Source organism: Gossypium arboreum, chromosome 10 (assembly GCF_025698485.1).
Source record: "Gossypium arboreum isolate Shixiya-1 chromosome 10, ASM2569848v2, whole genome shotgun sequence".
NCBI lineage: Eukaryota > Viridiplantae > Streptophyta > Magnoliopsida > Malvales > Malvaceae > Gossypium > Gossypium arboreum.
Genome location: NC_069079.1, coordinates 9833577 through 9854847, shown reverse-complemented (window position 1 = coordinate 9854847; position 21271 = coordinate 9833577). Strand labels below are relative to the sequence as shown.

Here is a 21271-nt window from a genome sequence, read left to right as displayed (position 1 = left end):
AGAGCCCTAAAGATTCAAACAATCCAAGTCATACATTTTTTTAAGACATGAAAACATAGGTATCTCCCCTTATCTAAGTAATTACCTTTAACTTAAAATCGACAAGGTTTTACATCTTCACAAAGATTCACTCAAAGTGTTTAAGGTTCAAAAATTAAGCACTCAAAAGTCAATTATGAAAAGTCATTACCATAGGCTTGCATGAAAATCAAATCTCCACCACTATAAAATGATATGATACACAAATCAAAAGGTTTTTAAAGGGTTGTAACGGGGCTTGGATTAAAGGTGTGGATAAAGGCTGAAAAAGAAGGTTAGAATCGAGATCGAATTAATAAATTACCTAACTAGAAAAATAAACTAATATTGATTAATTATATTAATCAAAATTATTTAAGAATAACACGAGCTTCTTCTCAGAATATCTAACTACTTAAGCTCAAAAACATAGAACTAGTAATAATCAACATAAATGTATTTTTTCACTTTTTTTTTCACTTTTTTTTTTTTTTTGAGAACAATGGATAAGAAGAGAAAATTTAACAACTGAAATAAAAGAATATAGTTAAGCAACTAACCAAATCAAATCTCGACAAAAAATGAGTTAATAAAACGGGAAACAATTCTCAATGAATCAAAAAAAAAGTTATGGGTTAATATTAAAGGGTAAATCAAGAAACGATTTGCTAGGCTTAAAGGGGATCCACTAAGGGCAAATTATGAAGGTAGGCTTATGGGATAAGTGGGTTAAAAACTAGGTGTCTTTATCATCTCAGTATATCAAATCAAATGTGTGGTCTTGACATGTATAATCGAAGCAAGTTCTAGAATTACCAATCAGTATTGACACACTCATAACCAATAATTTAGTGAGCAAGAAAAGTGTATGCTCTAAAGGCTCAAAATCTCACAAAAATTATGGTTTTTGATGTTAATCTTGCAAATCTCAAACTTCAAGGTAATACTTCAGTTTAGGGAAACAACCTAAATTTTTTAATTCTGAAAATAGACTTATACTTATCATACTTGATTCTCTAGTGTCTTAAAGTTTAAACAATCAATGCACAATTACTTATGAATTTAATCTAAAACACATCAATGATAATCATAAATCAATTAGAATATATTCTAATAGTAATGTGAGAAAATTACTTAAACACAAGATATAATTCAGGGATTTTCTAATAATTCTACAGATAACCTCCCCACACTTAAGATGTACATTGTCCTCAATGTACAAACATATATAACCACAGTATAAACAGAATATCATAAGAGAGGGAGAAAACTGAAACTGCCCTGAATATTGGATGAAATCTTTAGAATAGTGAAAAGCGGAATTGCAGTCAAATTTAAATGTAACTCATGATTTCAAGCAAACTAACAAGAAAATAAACACAAATAATAAAGAAGATTAAGGGTTATAACTAGATTAGAAACAACCATAAATCTTTCAAAAGATAATAATGAAAATAAGTTGAAGAGAAAAAATAAAATTAAACAACTAAAACAAAATTAAAAAGAAAGATAAATAATAATAATAAACTTAATGATATCAATAAACTTAAAAGGTAATTGTAATGATAATAGTAAAAAATAAGAAAGAAAAAATAGAAATAGCAAAATAAAAATAATAATTATAATAAATTAAAAATATAAGTATAAGAATAATAAATAAATTAATTAATTATTAAAATAAAATAAATAATATAACAATTAAAAATAAAATAAAATAAAATAAAATTAGGGTGATTAACCCAATTTTCACATGGCCATGGACATGCCTGTGTGTCCAAGCTGTATGGGTCACATAGCCATGTCGCCAGGCCGTGTGTGTTTCCTTCGCTTCTCCCAAGCCCATGTGAGATCCCACACGCCCGTGTGGCCAAGCTGTGTAACTCTCTGACTTTGAAAAAAATTAGCTCCAGGTTTCACACGGCCTAGGACACGCCCGTGTGTCCAGGCCGTGTGGGTTACATGGCCATGTCACCAGGCTGTGTGTGTTTTCCTTAGCTTCTCCCACGTCCATGTAAGATACCACACACCCATGTGGCCAGGCCATGTGGGTCAAAAACACACTTTTTTTTTAGATTTTGAAAATTAATTAATTTAAAAAAATCATGAAATAATGTTAAGAAAATTAGCAGTGTTACACTCAGGTTGTCTCCCGAGAAGTGCTTATTTAAAGTCTAAGCTCGACTTACCTCGTATTCGCACGATTACGGTGGTTTACGGAGTCGAAACTCCTATTTATCATTGTCATTCCTATTATCAACAAAAGGTTTTAGCCGAGTAATATTTACCTTAAAAGTGCCAAATTTAGAATGATTTACCTCAACTGTATCATGTGGGAAAATATTCAGTACCGTAAAAGGAGTTGCTTTGTTTGCATTAAGCTCTGAAGTGGCGATTTGAGGGTCCGTTTTATCCAACAATACCTGATCGCCAATCTTAAATTGGTTTGTCCTATCCTTAAGCTCGCCATGGAGTCGTTTTGGTTTATCGTGTATTCTAGGTTTCTCCTTGACGTGTGTCCGCCATTCATCTAGTTCATCGATTTGTAATATTGTTTCTTCATGATTTGTTCTGTTTTTTTTTTATGTAAGCTAGACTGCGGCTTTGTCATGTTTTTCCGAGGTGTTTCCTGCAAAGAATGTTGAGCCAAAAGGTTATTAACATTAACAGTGCTTGTAATATCATCTCGATCACTAGATATCCTAACAGAATCACGAGCTTGGATTTTAATCGTGTCATCACCAACTCGAAGTATTAACTCACCTGTACCAACATCTATAATAGTTCTAGTAGTTGCTAAAAAGGGTCGTCCTAAAATCAATGGTACGTTACTATCTTCATCCATGTCTAGAACAACAAAATCAACTAGGAAAATAAATTTATCAATTTTGACGAGTACGTCTTCAACAATACCCCTAGGAAATTCAATTGTTCTATCTGCCAATTAAATGCTCATCCTAGTTTGTTTGGGTTTCCTAAGACCTAGTTGCTTAAATATTTGTAGGGCATGACATTAATACTACCCCTAAATCAGCCAAAGCATTATTAACACTTAAACTACCAATTAAACAAGGAATAGTAAAACTCCCTGGATCTTTCAATTTGTTGGGTAGTTTATTCTACAAAATGGCTAAGCACACTGCATTTAGCTCCACGTGTGACGAATAATCTAACTTCCGCTTATTTGCTAAAAGCTCCTTTGAAAATTTAACGGAATTTGGCATCTGCGAAAGAGCTTTAATAAACGGTAAGTTAATATGTAATTTTTTCAATAGTTTAAGGAATTTATTAAATTGTTCATTCGTGTGGTCTTTCCTTGTCGCATTTGGATATGGCACATGAAGTTTATATTCCTTACCGAACGAATCTTGCTTATTTTGGCTTACCTTAACCTTACCATTGCTTACCACAGTTTCTTGCCTAGATTCAGATTCAGATTCAGTTAACCCTTCTTCATCTCGAATAGTGATCACATGAAGCTGCTCTCTTGGGTTAGTTTTGGTGTTGCTTGGCAAGCTACCTTGTAGTCGTTCTGAAATCATCTTTGCCAATTGACCGATTTGATTCTCAAGCCCTTGAATCGATGTTTATTGATTTTTGAGTGCTGTTTCGGTGTTTTGGAAATGAGTTTCTAACACTGAAATAAACTTTTTCAACATCTCCTCAAGGTTCGGCTTCTTCTCTTGCTGGTAAGGTGGTTGAAAGCCTGGACCACCCTAAGAGAAGTTGGGATGGTTCCTCCAACCTGCATTATAAGTGTTACTATACGGATTATTCTGAGGTCTATAATTATTACCCATATAGTTGACTTGTTCGTCTTCTATGCTTAGGTTGTAGGATCAATTTTCTGGATGGTTCCCTCCTCCATTTGCGTCGTATTGCATCACTGGATGTACCTGCGTAGAACCAGATAAACCATCAATTTTTTCATTCAAAAGTTCTACTTGATTTGACAACATGGTGACAGTATCAACGTTAAAAACACCAACTTCTTTCATCGGCTTTGTCCTCATGACTTGCCACTTATAATTATTCAGTGACATCTCTTCTATAAACTCGTAAGCCTCTTCAGGTGTTTTGTTATTCAAAGTCCCACCGGCAGTTAAGGGGTTCAAACCGTTGTAAAAAGTTTGAACCTATAGCTATAGAGGTAGTCCATGGTGAGGGCACCTTCTTAATAAATCCTTATACCTCTCACATGCATCATATAAAGTCTCTAAATCCATTTGTATAAAGGAAGAGATATCATTCCTCAATTTGGCTGTCTTAGCCGGTGGGAAGTACTTCAGCAAAAACTTCTCGATCATTTGATCCCAAATAGTGATAGAACCTCATGGTAGGGAGTTCAACCACTGCTTAGTCTTATTTCTCAACGATAAGGGGAATAACCGTAGGCGAATGGCATCATCAGAAACGCCATTTATCTTAAAAGTATCGCAGAATTCTAGGAAATTAGCCAAATGAGTATTTGGGTCTTCGTCCTACAAACCATTAAACTGAACAAACTGTTGAATCATTTGAATAGTATTAGGTTTCAGTTCAAAATTATTTGTAGCAACAGTAGGTCTAATAATACTCGATTCAGCCCTAGTTAAATTGGGCTTGGCATAATCGTACATAGTATGAGGAGCAGGATTCGGATTTACAAGATTTATAGCAACCACAAGAGGTAACTAATTATTATGATTTTCTATCATCTCCTTAGTATTAATAATAATATCCTCTTGCTCTTCTATTGTACTTTGTTCACTTTGCCTTGCTTTTCTACGGTTTCTGCGAGCTGTACTTTCGATCTCGCTGTCAAATACTAGAGGTCCTGACGGGTTTCTTCTAGTCATAAACTAAAGGCACCTGCCAGAAGCAAATAAAAGAAACGTTAGTAAATTAAAAGTAAAACAAAAATAAAATAAAAATAAAAATAGCTAAAGTAATAAAAATCTAGTGTTAGTCATAAACTAAAGGAACCTGCCAGAAGCAAATAAAAGAAACGTAAGTAAATTAAAAGTAAAAATGAAATAAAATAAAAATAAAAATAGATAAAGTAATAAAAATCTAGTGTTCCTAATATTTTAGTCCCCGGCAACAGTGCCAAAAACTTGATAATTGTTTTATGAATCACTAAACTAGACTACAATCACGACTAAGGCAAGCGCACCTATCGAATGGTAGTATAGCTATGGTGAGTCCAGAATATCGGATCCGCAATGACTAAAAGTACTAGTTTTAACTATCTTTCTATTATTTAGCCTAAAATAAAAGGGATTTGTTTTAATCTAAGATTAACTAAACTAATTAACTAATGAATGCGACAAAGAGTGAAGGAAATAATCGAATAAACCAATGATAAAGACAATACCTAAGGAAGAATCCACCTAGACTTCACTTATTATTCTGACTCTGAATTAAATTCTTTATTCACTTGTCTTGATCAGTAGAAATCCCTAAATTACGTTAATATCTCTTTCGAGACTAAGAACAACTGAATCTAGGTTGATTAATTGAAATCTCTTTCTAATTAAAACCCCTATTGTCGCATTAACTCGATCTATGGATTCCATTATTAGATTTTACTCTAATCTGGCAGATTTACGTCGTCCTATTTCTAGGATTGTAATCAACTGCTTAATTATGCTAGATCTACTCTTAAATATGGACTTTTGCTCCACTGAATAAGCACATCAAACTTGAATTAATATCCTGAAAATATTAAGGCAAGAATTAATAACACATAATTAAGAACAAGAACAAGTATTTATCATGTAATTCAGAAAATTAAATAATAAGATCGGTCATAGGTTTCATGTTCCCTAGGTATCTAGGGAATTTAGTTCATAATTTTTGGGAAAAAATCCCAAAAATAGGAAAACAACAAAACATAAAGAAACCCAAAAACTTCGAGAGAAATTGAAGGGAGATCTTCAGTCTTGAAGGATATCCTGCTTCCGAGTTGAATCCGTCAGCATTCTTCGCGTAATTTTTGTTTTTTACTCCGTGTGCCCCCCTTTAGGTTCTCTTCTAGTGTGTATTTATAGACTCTAGAATGCTTAGAAACCTTAAAAATTGGGTTTTTCTGTGAAACAGGGAAGAAGGGTGCGAAATCCACACAGACTGGCACATGGGCGTGTGGCCAGCCAGTGTGGCTCACATGGGCGTATGGCCAGCCCGTGTGGAAATGTCCAAGCCGTGTGGATCCTGGAAACAGCTCTTTTTGCCCAATTTTGGCTCGTTTTTCACTTTTTTCGCTCCCCTATGCTCAACTAAGTATAGAAACATGAATTTAAAAGATTAGGAGCATCAAATTCACTAATTCATATCATAAATCATCCAAAAACGCATCAAGAATGGGATGAAAAACATGTTACTTTTATGGCTTATCAGAACTGTTTGTTTTGATTAAAGGTGTAAACTTTATATTTTGATTTTTGACTTCTTTTTGGTTTGTGAGAATGTGAAGGAAAATGAAAGAAAATCCTTTAGGTTCTTTGTAAACTTCACCATTTTATTTTTTAAAAGAAAAGGATACCTTTTCACACCAATTTCACACCAAATACATGGGATCCTATATTTGATTTTTTTTAACAAGTCAAAACATGTCTAATCTGGTGCAGTAAATGAGTATTTCATTTAAAACTTATGCATGGAAGGGTCGGGAGTTTTATAAATAACATAGAACTGGAAGTTTGTTCTTCAAGTTTCACCAGGAAGGTAAGAATCTGTATGTCAAGAACCCAAAGAAGCAAAGAAAAGAAGTTTCTCTTTTTTAATGCAAAAAACAGAGATTTAAAAGATAAATTTTTTCAAGAAAGTTACTAGGTTAAAGAAAAACAAAGAGTCGGAAGAAAAATGACTAGACAAGCAAAGTTAAAATGGGTGTCTTGGAAATGCGGCACGTGGTGGTGTGTGAGTGGCCATCGTTGCCACGTCAACAAAATGTTAACGGTGTTAGGCTTAGGTACCGAACCGATAGACAAAAAAGAAGTTTGGGTACCAATTTGGAACAAAGAAAATCATAGGTACCAATCTGGGAGAAGTGGACAAGTTCAGGTACTAATTTTATATTTAACCCTTCTCGATATAAACTTTCAAAGAAGAGAGACAACTTATATATAAAAAGCCATTGGTTATATACCTATTGTACACCTGGAAAATAATATCCACTCTCAAAGTTTACTATTAATAAATTTTGATTGGATTCAAAGTCTACTACTTGAGTTTAATTTACTTACTACTTAATAAAATCGTCAAGACTCAACGTAGAACAAAAAAGGTACATCTTTAACTATTAAATTGACTTGATATATTGTTTAAATGTTTGAGATGGTCTTTTTTTTAAGTTTTGATTACATAGGTTACATATTGTTTTAAGCATCTTATTTATTCATGAAAATGAATATTAACTGGTTTATTTATGTCGCTATAGTAGGTTTTATAATTAAATAATATATTTGACTAAAACATATCTAGTATGCAAATTCGTGTTAATAAACCAATGAATTTTTGATTATTCAGATTTAATTTAGTTCAAAGAATTGTTAAAGTTAGTAGTTCATACATTTTATATTATTCTATTTGTTAATTATTTAGAGAAATGACATGAGCAGTTGTAAATGAAAAGTTCTACGAGCATGAATGATTGGATTTTGAATTAAGTTTCATGCATGTTTATGATGATGGCTATGAAAGAAAAAAAATGCTAGTTTTTTATAATGTCATATTTTTATGTTTGAGATGTGAGTTTTATTGATATATTTAATTTAGGTTTGTTTCTATATATTACCTAACTAGTTATTCTTGGTAGTTAATTGATTATGCAAAACTCTTAATCTCATATCTCCTTATGGCTAAACAAAATAATGAGTTATTTGTTTCATCAGTTATGCTCTATTCCCTAAAATGAGTGTAGCAATACATAACAATTATGAAATTTTAACTTTTCGTCATTATTGAAAAATAGATAAGAAGAAGATGGACAATTCAAAATGTTTTCAAATGTTTATTCTTAGTACGGAATGCTCAATGAGTTACACTAATTTATCATTCCTTAAAGCAGATGATATCTATATAATCCTATTGGTAAGAAATATGATATATGCTTATATTATTGTCTGAATTATTTTTGCTCATTCCTTGAAGTGAATGTCTCCAATAAATATAATAAATTTTATAATCATTTTTTATCATTAAAGTTAATTTGGACATTTGAAGATTCTTCCATATTCCCTAAAGCGAATATTGCATATAATTGTTTGGAAATTATGTTTATTTTGTTGACTTAGTGGCATTATAGACTTTACATTGATTTAGGCATTTCTAGTAGTAAATGTCACAATAGTACTTATATGTGGATACAAAGTAAAAGGAATGACAGTAAAATTATCAATTTGCCACAATTTATATTGATATTATTAGTACAATTGAAATGCATGTTAAAGTAAACCAAAAGTTTACTGATACAAATATATTTACTACTTGGCATGGCTAGTTAGACCATCCTGGATCATATATGATCCGAAAATTAATTAAGAATTCATATGGACATTCATTAAAGAACCAAAAAATTCTTTAATTTAAAGAATTCTCATTTGTTGCTTGTTCTGAATGAAAATTGATTATCAGAAACTCACTAGCTAAAGTTGAGATTTAATGTCTTGAATTTCTGAAATGAATATGGGCCCATTCATCCATCATGTGGATGGTTTTGATATTATTTAATTTTGATAGATGCATCTACAAAATAATACATATGTGTTATCAACTTGTAACCTATCGTTTGCAAGATTGCTTGTTTAAATAATTAATTTCATATTATACAATTAAGACAATTCATCTTGCTAATGCTGATGAGTTTATATCTTAGTCTTTTATTGATTGTTGTATATGAGTTTCAAAAAATTTGTAAAAACTTGTTATTTATGTGCATAATAGTTTAGAGAAATTATTGATTGAAAATTTCGATTAATATCTAAACCATTACTTATGATAACTAAATTTCCTATTCTAACGTGAAGTTATATTGATTTATGTGTTGTGCGCATCAAACCAATAAATTATAAATACTCCCCATTACAATTGGTTTTTAGTCAATAGCTAAATATTTCTCATCTTTGATTTTTGTATATGCATATATGTTCTAATTGCTCCATCACAACACATAAAGATGAGTGAGTCCTTAAAGAAAGTTGGGAATATATATTAATTACGAGTCTTTTTGTATTACTAGATGTTTTTTATGTATTGGAGATTCAATTATGACATGATTTGTGGTTACTATTTTGATTTGATAATTTTCTCGACATTAGGGGGAGAGAAATAATAGTTAAATAAAATCAACGCTTGTATTTACAAACTTAATGAGAATAACCAAGTGTTATATATCATCTAATGTTTTAATTTGAATCAAAGTCTTAGTAGGACAATCAGTTAAAATAAATGATAGATTGATCAATTCCAAAGATGAAAATTCTTCTAGATGGTCATATAGTGGAGGCGGGTGATCCAGAAGAGACCTAAGACATAACTAATAACTAAAACTCTAGATAAGATTTAAGTACTTGAAATTGAAAATAAAAATAATGAAAATAAAAAAATCTTGATAAGTTATGTTAATTCAAGAAAATGTGGAACCGATAATAAAAGTAGTCGACAATGATCATACAATATTATTGTCGAAATAATGAAATAAAAGGAGGATCGTGAATAAATCTATTAAGAAATATATATGTAACAGCCTGTTTTCAATGATGTCGAAAACAGTGGTTTTGGGACCATAATTTCTACGATTAAATTATTATTTTAGTATTTATTTAATGTCTAAGGGATTATATTAAGGTCTTACTACAATTTCGTTAAGAAATTTTGATGTTTAAATGGTTAATTAGGTGAAAAGGACTAAATCGTAAAAGTGTAAAAATTGAGTTCTATTAGCTAAAGCGGCTAAATGGCTTTGGAAATGAAAGTTAATGGAATTGAACGGTAATTATTCCATATATGTTGATAGTTGATGTACATGGATAGGTTTTAATGAAATTGTAATAGTTTTTAAATGTTAAAATGGTAATTAAACAAATTAAACTTAAACTAAATGAAACAAAAATTGCTTCATCTTCCTCACTTGATCTCTCCATCAAAATTAAGAGAGGAGATAGTCATTTTTATACTTTGAAGGTTCGGTCAAGCTTGCTTCTTGCATGTAAGTGATTCCAAGTCCCATTTTTAATGATTTTTATGTTTTTGAATCCGTTTTAGCTTAATCTAGCTAGCCCGGGGATTAATTTGTAAAATGTTAAAATTTTTAGGGACTTTCCATAGATTTTTTTGAATGAGTTTTGATATTAGTTGGTAGATTATGAATCCTTGTTGAAAAATAAACATGTTTTGTTAAATGATTTTTGATAAATTTTAGAATTAGGGATTTAATTGTTAAAGGTGTAAATCTATAGGTTTTGTTGTGAAATGTTGGTATTGATGAGTTAATTCAAGGTCTCTTGTAACATTGGTTAACATGGATTTAGGTTAAAATGGTTAGATTTTAAGTTATGAGCTTAAGGACTAAATTGTGAAAAGTTAAAATATTAGGGGAAATTTTGTAATTTTTCATAAATATGAATTATGGATTAAATTGAATTCTAGAATTACTTAATTGAATGAAATTATTTATTTAGATAAAGATAAACCACAATCGGATTTAGATCAAAGAAAAGCTAAAGCTTTAGATTAGTTCGAGTATACTACACCCTAGTTATCGAGGTAAGGTCGTATGAACTGTAATCATTTTAATGTTTACTAAGTTGTTTTAATGTAAATGAATCAATATATGAATGTATTCATACTATGATGAATTGACGGATATCGAGTCTTAGTTAAACCTTAAGAATTCTTGGGTTACAAATGACATGTCATTAAGGATTTCATATTGTGGGTGCTGGTCTTGAATGTCCTACCATTGGCTGAGGTCCTGCATTTGTTGCAGGTTCTCTTCAACTCATGTGAGCAACATCGTGTAGCTTACATTCCAACCCACAACTCGTGTGAGCATTGATGTAAAGGAAAGGTTACGATTATTTGTAAAGGCACACTATGTGTCTCCCGAGTATCCGATTTAATTCTAGATGGTTCAACGGGTAAGAAAAGGAATAGATCAATAAGTAAGTTAATGGAAATATTCATGATCTATGAAAAGGTTGATGCATATGTAATGTATCTTGTAAACTCTATTTATGGTATAAATGAACTTATATGTAATGTTGATGAACCTACTAACATGTGAGATTGATGATGTTTGAATAGGCTTATTCTAAGCTGATGGCATTGGTAATGGTTTATGCTTATTCTATGAATTGTGTATCGAGGTGGTAAGTTATGTTTAAGTTTATACGAGCTTTCTAAGTACTTATTGCTTACGTAGTTGTTTTCCTTTGTTTTATAGATCATCAGAAGCTCGATTTGGTTAGAAGCTCATCGGAGACCTATCATACTATCCAACAATCATTTTGATAGTTTTTGAGCATTTTGGCCAAGGTTAATAATAGCATGTATAGGTATTTTATGTTTATGGTTTATAGATGTATAAAATGATTGATTTAGTATACTTATGTCTTTAAAGTTTATGTTTAGTTGACGAACTTATAAAGCTTGTTAAGTAAAGTCTTGTTGACTACTTTAGGATAATTGAAATGTGTGGTGTTTTGGTATGCTTGAAATGGCTTGAAAGTGGTAAATGTGGTATGATTTGGTAGGTGTTGAATTAGGTATTTATGTTTGGAAAAATGGCAAGTTTTGATAGTTGATGTTTTAGTACAATTGTGGTGCCCTTGAATGGCATATTGGTTAGGTGAATTAGGTTGTTTGAAATGGCATATTTATGTATGTTTGGATGATAATTGAACCCTTTGAATGTATGCCCAAATGGTAAGAATGGTTAGGTAGGAAATGGTTTTGAAATGACTTGATTTTAGGTAAATTTTGGGTTCACACAGCCTGGTGAGACGGTCATGCGAGGCATACGATCGTGTGTCATCTGAGGATTTTTTAGGGTTCAATTCAATGAGTTACATAGCCTAGCACACGGGCGTGTGGGGCAACTCAAGAAAATATAGCAGCACAAATCCAACTTGTTCAAGAAACGAAATAAAACTAAACTATTAATGGACTGGCAGCATAAGTGACCAAAATAACTTACACTGCAAATGGAATATAACCCCAGCAACAAAATGCACAAAATAAACAATAGTATTCAAAAAAATGAAAGAGGAAAAGAAGGAAAAGGAAAAACAACCAAGAGAATGGAAGAAGAAAACGGCAGGATAGGGAAACAAAAGAAAACGTGCAGCAAAGAGATTTGGTCAAAAATAAATTAAAATAAATTACATAAGAGATTTAATTTGATCTAAATCCCACCCAAATTTTTTTAGAATTTAAGCTAAAATCAATAACTAACAAGTGCAATCGACAAAAACATTACACTCACGTGCAACACAAGATTTGAACACAAGACCAAAGGGTATACGGAAGCTTAATCACTAAACCAGTAGTCTCATTCTGGTTACAACCCAACGAAAAATATAAAATAAGCCGTAAGGCTCAAGCTTAACATAAAGACCTAAAGAAAACTTACAAGGCACTTAACCAACACACCAAGTCAAATTATTTAACATGCTTGCACAAAATAAAATCAAGAGTTTCGGGGCATTACAAATTTGACCAACAACTCTTTCTTCTCAAATGCTTCTAGGAATTCAAATTTATTTGAAATATGGCTTTAAATCCTTCAAAGGATTAAAGCAATAGTTAAACTCCTTAAACTTAATATCATATCCTTCTCTAATATTGAAATGATTAAAAAAGAAAATTCTTCTATATCAAACAAAAAGTAAACCTGAAGTAGTCTGCTACATATGCTTCAAAGTATGGATATCTTTGCTCAAAAAAGATTGTTGAATCAGTTTTTTTAATTAATAGTCAATAAAGCATGAATATCTTTTGATTAGGAATGGTGGTAATGGTCAAAGTTCCTCAACTTGCTTGATAGTCATTCAGCTAGTTTCATGAATTATGATTGTGTTGTTTGGATTATGGGTTTTGGAACTATCACTTGGTTAATTTGGTTATGTAGAAATGATTACGTGTTCAATGTTAAGGAGGTTGAGACTTGCACATTAGGTGCAAACCAAGAGGTCTACCAAGGTTCTTACATCTTGGTCTGCTCCTTCCAAAGGAATGATTAAGTTTAAAGTTGATAGCTCCGCTATCCATAATCCTAGTCCAACCAAGATTGGTATGGCTAGGAAAGTTCTATGGTATACATGATGCTTTTTTAGTTGATTTTTTTTCAAATAAAGAAGCAATTGTAACTTATGTTGATTCACCATAAAAAAACTCCTAGAATCCCAGTGATTGTGGTTGTAGTGCAGAGTCCAAAGATTGAGGTTCATGATTGATAAAATTAATTCTATTGAGTTCAGAGTTGGAAAATGGAAAGGCTCTACTTAATGGATTATTGTCTTATTTCTTTATGAATACTTGTAGGTACATGCATGCTTTTACTTCAAATGATATTCGTTAAATTGGGTAGCTTGATGAATATGTTTGAAATGATTGAATGGATTTTAACTATTACAAGTGCTTTTGAGTTGTATTATGTATTTTTAGGATAGAAAGGTGTTTTGGAATGGTTTTGGAGTATTTTTAACTTGTATTTTGGTTTTGTGCTTATAGCCAGACGGAGGCCGGCAGGGACCCGACCTACCCCAAAATGGAAAATTTTTCATATAAGCTCTTTTATATTTATAAGATTTTAAATTAGTGATAGTAAAATTGCACTTTGTCCCCCTCAAAAATGATAAAAAATTCATTTAATCCTTTAAAAATTTATAAAGCTATAGGCTATTAAAATGGTGAAATTACATTTTTACTATCGTAAAAATATACAATTTAATTTCGACACCTAAAAAAATTTTCTACTTTTGCCCCTACTTATAAATATCGGAACCTAAAAAGTTAAAGACCAAAATTTTCCTACGAAACTCGAGTTTTAGAACATATGTAGTATGTATTGGAACATTGCTTGATGGTAGCCAAAAAGCTACAGTGTCCAGGCTAAGGTACTAATATACTACCATAGGCATTGATACCTTGTGCCCAATCTAGTCCTATTACACTGTTGTTGCTATTTTGGACTCTTCGTGGATCATTTTGATCTCAAACACCTTCAATCACCCACCCACGTAAAGTTTCTAAATGATTTTAATATGTTTTAAAGCTTTCAAAATGATATTATATTATTGTTTAAGATTTTTTAAAATTGTTATGCATGCATTCTGGTACTACCTCCTATTTGTACCAAACATCATAACGGGTAAAAGGTGTTACAAAATGTGGCGTTCTACATTTGATTGTCTTTCGGACCGGGTGCAAGGTATTAAATGAGCACAATTAGAAACTTGCATGCACTAGGGAGTTTATTGTTGAGGACAAAAAAATTGTGGCCAGTAAGATTAAAGTTAATTGTTGCGACGAGTATTGCGAAGAAACTAAGAAGGATTGATGTTGCATTGTACAACTGCGATAATGATATGAGAAGATATTTGTTTCTCCTCATATGAGAAAAAGATTTCATAATCAACAAGTTTCTAAAAGTGCTTTTCACATTCAATTGGTGTTGGACAAGTCTAGATAAAGGCAGAAACTTCTCGATATTTTGGACCAAAACCCCTAAGTATCTTGATTGTAAGTTCTTCAAGACTAATTGGAGAACTAACTCATATGTCGTGGCCTTGATTTGTTTTAGATACTCTTCAACATTTTTAGCTTGCATTGTGACTCTAGTAAGTTGGTCTCAGAGGTCAGAGATTCATGTGCGACTTTTGTTTGAATATATAGTATGTAGAATGATAAGTGCATAATTTCCAATTTATATTTTATACTTATCCTCTTGAATTACTTTATTTAAGTTCTTAATTATATTCTTTAGAATTATATTCTATTTAGTATGTATTTAGGGAAGTAATTGGAGAAAAATGAGCTTTAAGTTTATTTTGGCAAGTTTTTGTAGACTAGACTTTTAACAAAATTTCTTCAGTATTTTAGTCATAACTTAAGCTATAGAAATCCATTTTGGACTCATAATATATCATTTCAAAGGAATTAAAAGATCTAGCTGAAGTTATTTCACGATTCGAGTACAAAAAATGTCAAGAAAGTGTCTAAAAATGACGTGGAAGTTTGAAACGAGAATCTGCCAAAATTCTACTTTATTTAATTAGGGAAAGTTTTGTATTTTCTCCATTATGTGATTTTTTTTCATATGAAAGGACATTATTAGGTTAATGCCTAGAGATAGTCACCTTTAGTAGCTTTTTATTATTGTATTTTATTTTCTCCATGAATTTATAAACTATTTTTCTAATAAAAATGATTTCAAAGTTTGATTCTAAAAGTTTGTGAGATCTAATTGCTTTCCATCTTTTTTTATTCTTTATTCTTTTATTTAAATTACAAATATTCAGGTTTGTTGAGTATTGGTACCATATTCAATTACTTAGAATATTTGTCTTATCAAATAGAATAGTTAAATCTGTAATTATTTAATTGATTTTAATACATGTGACAAATAGCATGATTGGGTATAAGCTATGTATGCAATCCATGTTATGCGAGCATGTGATCTAATTTAAATGAATCGTGCTTGTGTGTATTTATTGGTTAGAATTAGGTCTTTTCTCATTCTTAATGCTATTAATAAGACTCTAGGCGCGAAGTTAAATGGTTGTTTATTGATAAGGAGAATAATTTCAACGAGCTTCCTCTTAGTTATCGACAAGGTATGAAGAGATTGGTTGCTAGATGCGACGTCAACAACTATAATTAATTTATTAAAGCATGCGGAAATTATCTTTGCATTGAAACCTTATGCCCAATCTAGTCCTATTACACTATTGTTGCTATTTTGGACTCTTCGTGGATCATTTTGATCTCAAACACCTCCAATCACCCACCCACGTAAAGTTTCTAAATGATTTTAATATGTTTTAAAGCCTTCAAAGTGATATTATATTATTGTTTAAGATTTTTTAAAATTGTTATGCATGCATTCTGGTACTACCTCCTATTTGTACCAAACATCATAACGGGTAAAAGGTATTACAAAATGTGGCGTTCTACATTTGATTGTCTTTCAGACCAGGTGCAAGGTATTACATGAGCACAATTAGAAACTTGCATGCACTAGGGAGTTTATTGTTGAGGACAAAAAAATTGTGGCCAGTAAGATTAAAGTTAATTGTTGCGACGAGTATTGCGAGGAAACTAAGAAGGATTGATGTTGCATTGTACAACTGCGATAATGATATGAGAAGATATTTGTTTCTCCTCATATGAGAAAAATATTTCATGATCAACAAGTTTCTAAAAGTGCTTTTCACATTCAATTGGTGTTGGACAAGTCTAGATAAAGGCAGAAACTTCTCGATATTTTGGACCAAAACCCCTAAGTATCTTGATTGTAAGTTCTTCAAGACTAATTGGAGAACTAACTCATATGTCGTGGCCTTGATTTGTTTTAGATACTCTTCAACATTTTTAGCTTGCATTGTGACTCTAGTAAGTTGGTCTCAGAGGCTGTAGATTCATGTGCGACTTTTGTTTGAATATATAGTATGTAGAATGATAAGTGCATAATTTCCAATTTATATTTTATACTTATCCTCTTGAATTACTTTATTTAAGTTCTTAATTATATTCTTTAGAATTATATTCTATTTAGTATGTATTTAGGGAAGTAATTGGAGAAAAATGAGCTTTAAGTTTATTTTGGCAAGTTTTTGTAGATTAGACTTTTAACAAAATTTCTTCAGTATTTTAGTCATAACTTAAGCTATAGAAATCCATTTTGGACTCATAATATATCATTTTCAAAGGAATTAAAAGATCTAGCTGAAGTTATTTCACGATTCGAGTACAAAAAATGTCAAGAAAGTGTCTAAAAATGACGTGGAAGTTTGAAATGAGAATCTGCCAAAATTCTACTTTATTTAATTAGGGAAAGTTTTGTATTTTCTCCATTATGTGATTTTTTTTCATATGAAAAGACATTATTAGGTTAATGCCTAGAGATAGTCACCTTTAGTAGCTTTTTATTATTGTATTTTATTTTCTCCATGAATTTATAAACTATTTTTCTAATAAAATGATTTCAAAGTTTGATTCTAAAAGTTTGTGAGATCTAATTGCTCTCCATCTTTTTTATTCTTTATTCTTTTATTTAAATTACAAATATTCAGGTTTGTTGAGTATTGGTACCATATTCAATTACTTAGAATATTTATCTTATCAAATAGAATAGTTAAATTTGTAATTATTTAATTGATTTTAATACATGTGACAAATAGCATGATTGGGTATAAGCTATGTATGCAATCCATGTTATGCGAGCATGTGATCTAATTTAAATGAATCGTGCTTGTGTGTATTTATTGGTTAGAATTAGGTCTTTTCTCATTCTTAATGCTATTAATAAGACTCTAGGCGTGAAGTTAAATGGTTGTCTATTGATAAGGAGAATAATTTCAACGAGCTTCCTCTTAGTTATCGACAAGGTATGAAGAGATTGGTTGCTAGATGCGACGTCAACAACTATAATTAATTTATTAAAGCACGCGAAAATTATCTTTGCATTGATTATCAAACTCACTAATCAAAACTGAGATTTTATCTTTGATTAGACTCTCGTTATATTGATTTTATTATATTTTACTTGGCAATAACATTTTACATAGTTTTAATTTCAAACCCGCTTTTGTTTTTATTTTGATTTTTTACTAAAGAAATAAAATTATTACCGTACACAAAAGGCCCCATGCTTTTTGTGAAGTATGAGTGGAAACAATCGTGAAGGCACTTGAGCTATCAACATAAACATCATGGCTTGTTGAATGAGTTAATCTTGGCAAAACCAAATATGATAAGAAGAAATTGTTTCAGTGTGTTATTCCCTTCAACATGTTTTTGTAGAGGGAGTTTGGTGCCATCAAGATGATCTTAAAATCATGTCCATCTAACAGCATCGTAAATTCGAAGTGTTAGAACTACCTTGAAGCTTAAAAGGTGATTCAGAATTTGAATTGTTGTAGGAGTAGCAGTGGTGTGGGAGGGGACTGTTGAGGGGTTGGTAACCATGACTAAAAAGTTTGATATGGAAAAGAAAAGTATACTTTATTTATTGATAATTGATTAAATTTATATAAAATAGGAAAACGATAATTAGTGGATAACAAAAGGAAGCAACAATTATTTAAATAACAAAAAAAATTCAAATAATAGCTATCAATGAAACTGCATTCAAAGACGCATAAAAAATGAAACATACAAAGAAATGTACTCAGTGAAAACTGAAACCATATTTCTAATGTTAGTGGAGGTGTTCCTTCAATCATGTTTGAGATGGGACCGACCATTCAACCATATTCTCTTCAATTATGAACTGAGCAATGCAAAGATAAGTTATCTGGAATTTATTTAATTCATGCTAGGAATTTCCTTTCTTCTTGCTGCTAATTGAGGTAAAAGAAGTTGGTCGACAGCAGACAGGGAAAAGGAATGTGTGCTTGTTTGGTTTCTTTATGGAGCATGACAACAAATGAAGAAACGGTAAAAACTGCAACATCTTGGACAAGGTAGGGTTCTCAAAACTGACTACCCAATGTGGACTTGCACGTGGTTGCAGAGGCAATATCATCTTCAGTTTTCACAGCATTTTTCCTGAATCCAAATCACTTCTGTCTCTTCAATAATGCTCAAACTTTCAAGCATAACAAAAATCGTTGATAACATTGTTTCTTCTTGGAATCTTAGCCGCACTTCTTCCTTATCTTATTGAACTTTATGTACAATGATTTAACTGACTTTACTGTTTTATTCTTTGGATGGGATCTTCCTCTATATATCCTATCCGGGGCTAAAAGATATGGGGAATGTCTTTTTACATGATATTCAAATAAGGAATCTTTAGTCAATCTATGTCAACACAAAGACAAAACACATAATAGAGATATCGTTCAAATTTTGCATTATAATTAACCGATAAAAATTAAAAATTAGGTATGAAATATGAAAATCAAATTTTTGTCCTGCTGTTCATATCTGGCCTTCATTGAATCTGATGGCAACAAAAGATGAGTCATTAATTTATATTAACAACTCTAGCTTGGGGTTAATATTAAGAAATTAGAGAAATAAAATTTCCTATGTCCCAAACACTATGCTCCAAACTAGTAGGGTAGGGTCCCATATAACGTCCAAACCAATGGAAACATGGGAAGGAACAATATAAGTGAAACAAAACAAAATCTCTCTCTCTCTTAGCCAACTGTAACGCTATTATTTTGTTCATTTACATCACCCAATCCATTTAGAGGAACTCAAACCCGAACCGATGAGAGTGCCTTGTTGAAATGTTTAGCTTTGGTGTGAAGGTACTCGTTCCAAGTAACCGGTCGATAGAGGGGTGGGTGAGTTGGCCCTACTAATTTTGGATGGGGTGATATTTCCACAGTAGACGGTGGCCCATATAAATAAGCCGAGGATAGCCGGTGATGGCTACGGTTCACCATGGCCCGGTGAAGAACACTCTGGTATGACCCGTTGGACAGTATATGCATAAGGTCACCAACGTTGATCACAAGCCCCCCCGGTACCGGAGGAACCGCGACCCATCCGGCTCCCTCTTTAAAGACCTGCAACCCACTAGTGCTGTTTTGGTAGAGGATGGTGAGGAGAGTGGAGTCGGTGTGCGGGGCGAGACCCATGGCTCGGTCCGGGTCCGGACAAGCCGGGTAGTAATTCAACTGTAAAGCTGCTGAGGCCTCTTTGAAGTCAGTTTTTGGGCCGGCCCACTTGATATCCTCTTTGGCAATTATGCCTAGGGAGCCCAGCATGAGCCACATCAATCTCCCGGCTAACTTTTTCATTTCTTCCTTGTATTCTTTAATCACATCACTGAGGAAGAAACAAATAAATGAAACAATCAAATTACAAAAGAATCAGAATACTGTATGCAACAGTGAAGCTGCTATTATGCTGGTGATACAACAAGCAAACACTTGACAAGTGGGTTGGTTTTTTTTTTTTTTTAACTCCATTACTACTGCTAATCTACTTCGTGGGTCCATAGCTTTCATTGTAATCTTTGCTAATTGCATTAAGAAAAGCAAATGGGAGGGGGTTGGGTTTTGCCACAAAAGAGAAAAATATCAGAACAAAGAGATTCAATAATAATCAGAATTTGCACGTGCATTCGCATGTGTGCAATGGGTGCTCACCAGTGGTAGCTGAAATCTTGGGGCCAAAGTTGGCGAAAATGCTCGTCTGGTGGCCCAACAATAGTGAACCCCTCAGACCACATAAGCTTAGAAAAAAAGGAGGAAATCCTGGCAAATCCATAGCCGGAGACGCCATCAGGAGACCTTGCAGCTTTAAGTTTTTGGTGAACTGGTAAAGAGAAAAGGGAGCGGCAAGTGTGCTCCACCATATCAAGGAGACTTGTGGAGATACCATGGTTGGTGACTTGGAAAATTCCCCAAGTTTTGCATGCATGGCCAATACCTTGAAGAGCATTAGGATCGTTAAGATCGACAAGTGGCACTGATTCAGTGGCGAAGGTTTCTGGGGAAGGGTCATCGCGTTGATTCCATGCGTAAGAGTCGGGCAGTTCGTGGAGTGAGGTGAAGTCGGGGTGTTTGAGTTGTTGTTGGGGGTGGGCTCTAAAGGCGTCGGAGAACCTCGAAGGCATTGTCGATATCAAAGAAAGGAAGAACCCGTACTTGCTATATAAGGGAGAAACCCTGAAATAAATATGGGTTGGGTGGCTCTTAATGAGTTAAAAAGGTGTACTTTGCAGCGAGGAAACAGAGAAAATGAGCGAACACATATGATGGCTTCTAGTGTATATATAGAGAGAGCACGAGACACAACATCTAATTCAAAAGTATTAATATAAAACTTAAAATAAACTCAACTCCTATTATATTATCCATAACAAAATATTATCAAATTCCTCGTCTTCAAAAGTCTTTTTAACTTTTAAACTTATCTTTTTGTCAAATTATTATTAAAATGTTTGAAAAATTAATATTTTTAACTTTACTATATGGCATAAACATAGATGACAAGATAACATTTAATTAATTTTTAAAATTTTAAAATTTCAAAAATTATAAAATTATTTTAAAATTAAAATCATTAAATTATTTAAAATATGAAAATT

The 21271-nt window shown here is 32.1% G+C and overlaps 1 protein-coding gene and 1 non-coding gene across 2 annotated transcripts; one reads left to right on the top strand and one right to left on the bottom strand.

Annotated features, from left to right (window-relative positions):
* Positions 1-4167: 4167 nt before the first annotated feature.
* On the top strand, positions 4168-4274 carry LOC128282936 (small nucleolar RNA R71). Its single transcript, XR_008273286.1, has one exon. It is a non-coding gene; the product is annotated as a small nucleolar RNA R71 (small nucleolar RNA).
* Positions 4275-19166: 14892 nt separating this feature from the next.
* LOC108488892 (gibberellin 3-beta-dioxygenase 1-like) lies at positions 19167-20963 on the bottom strand. The gene is made up of 2 exons (XM_017793169.2): positions 20328-20963; positions 19167-20004 (listed from the first exon to the last, which is right to left on the bottom strand). Exons 1-2 carry the CDS (start codon positions 20795-20797, stop codon positions 19428-19430), a joined length of 1047 nt encoding a protein of 348 aa, XP_017648658.1. The 5' UTR covers positions 20798-20963; the 3' UTR covers positions 19167-19427.
* Between the last annotated feature and the right edge of the window lie 308 nt (positions 20964-21271).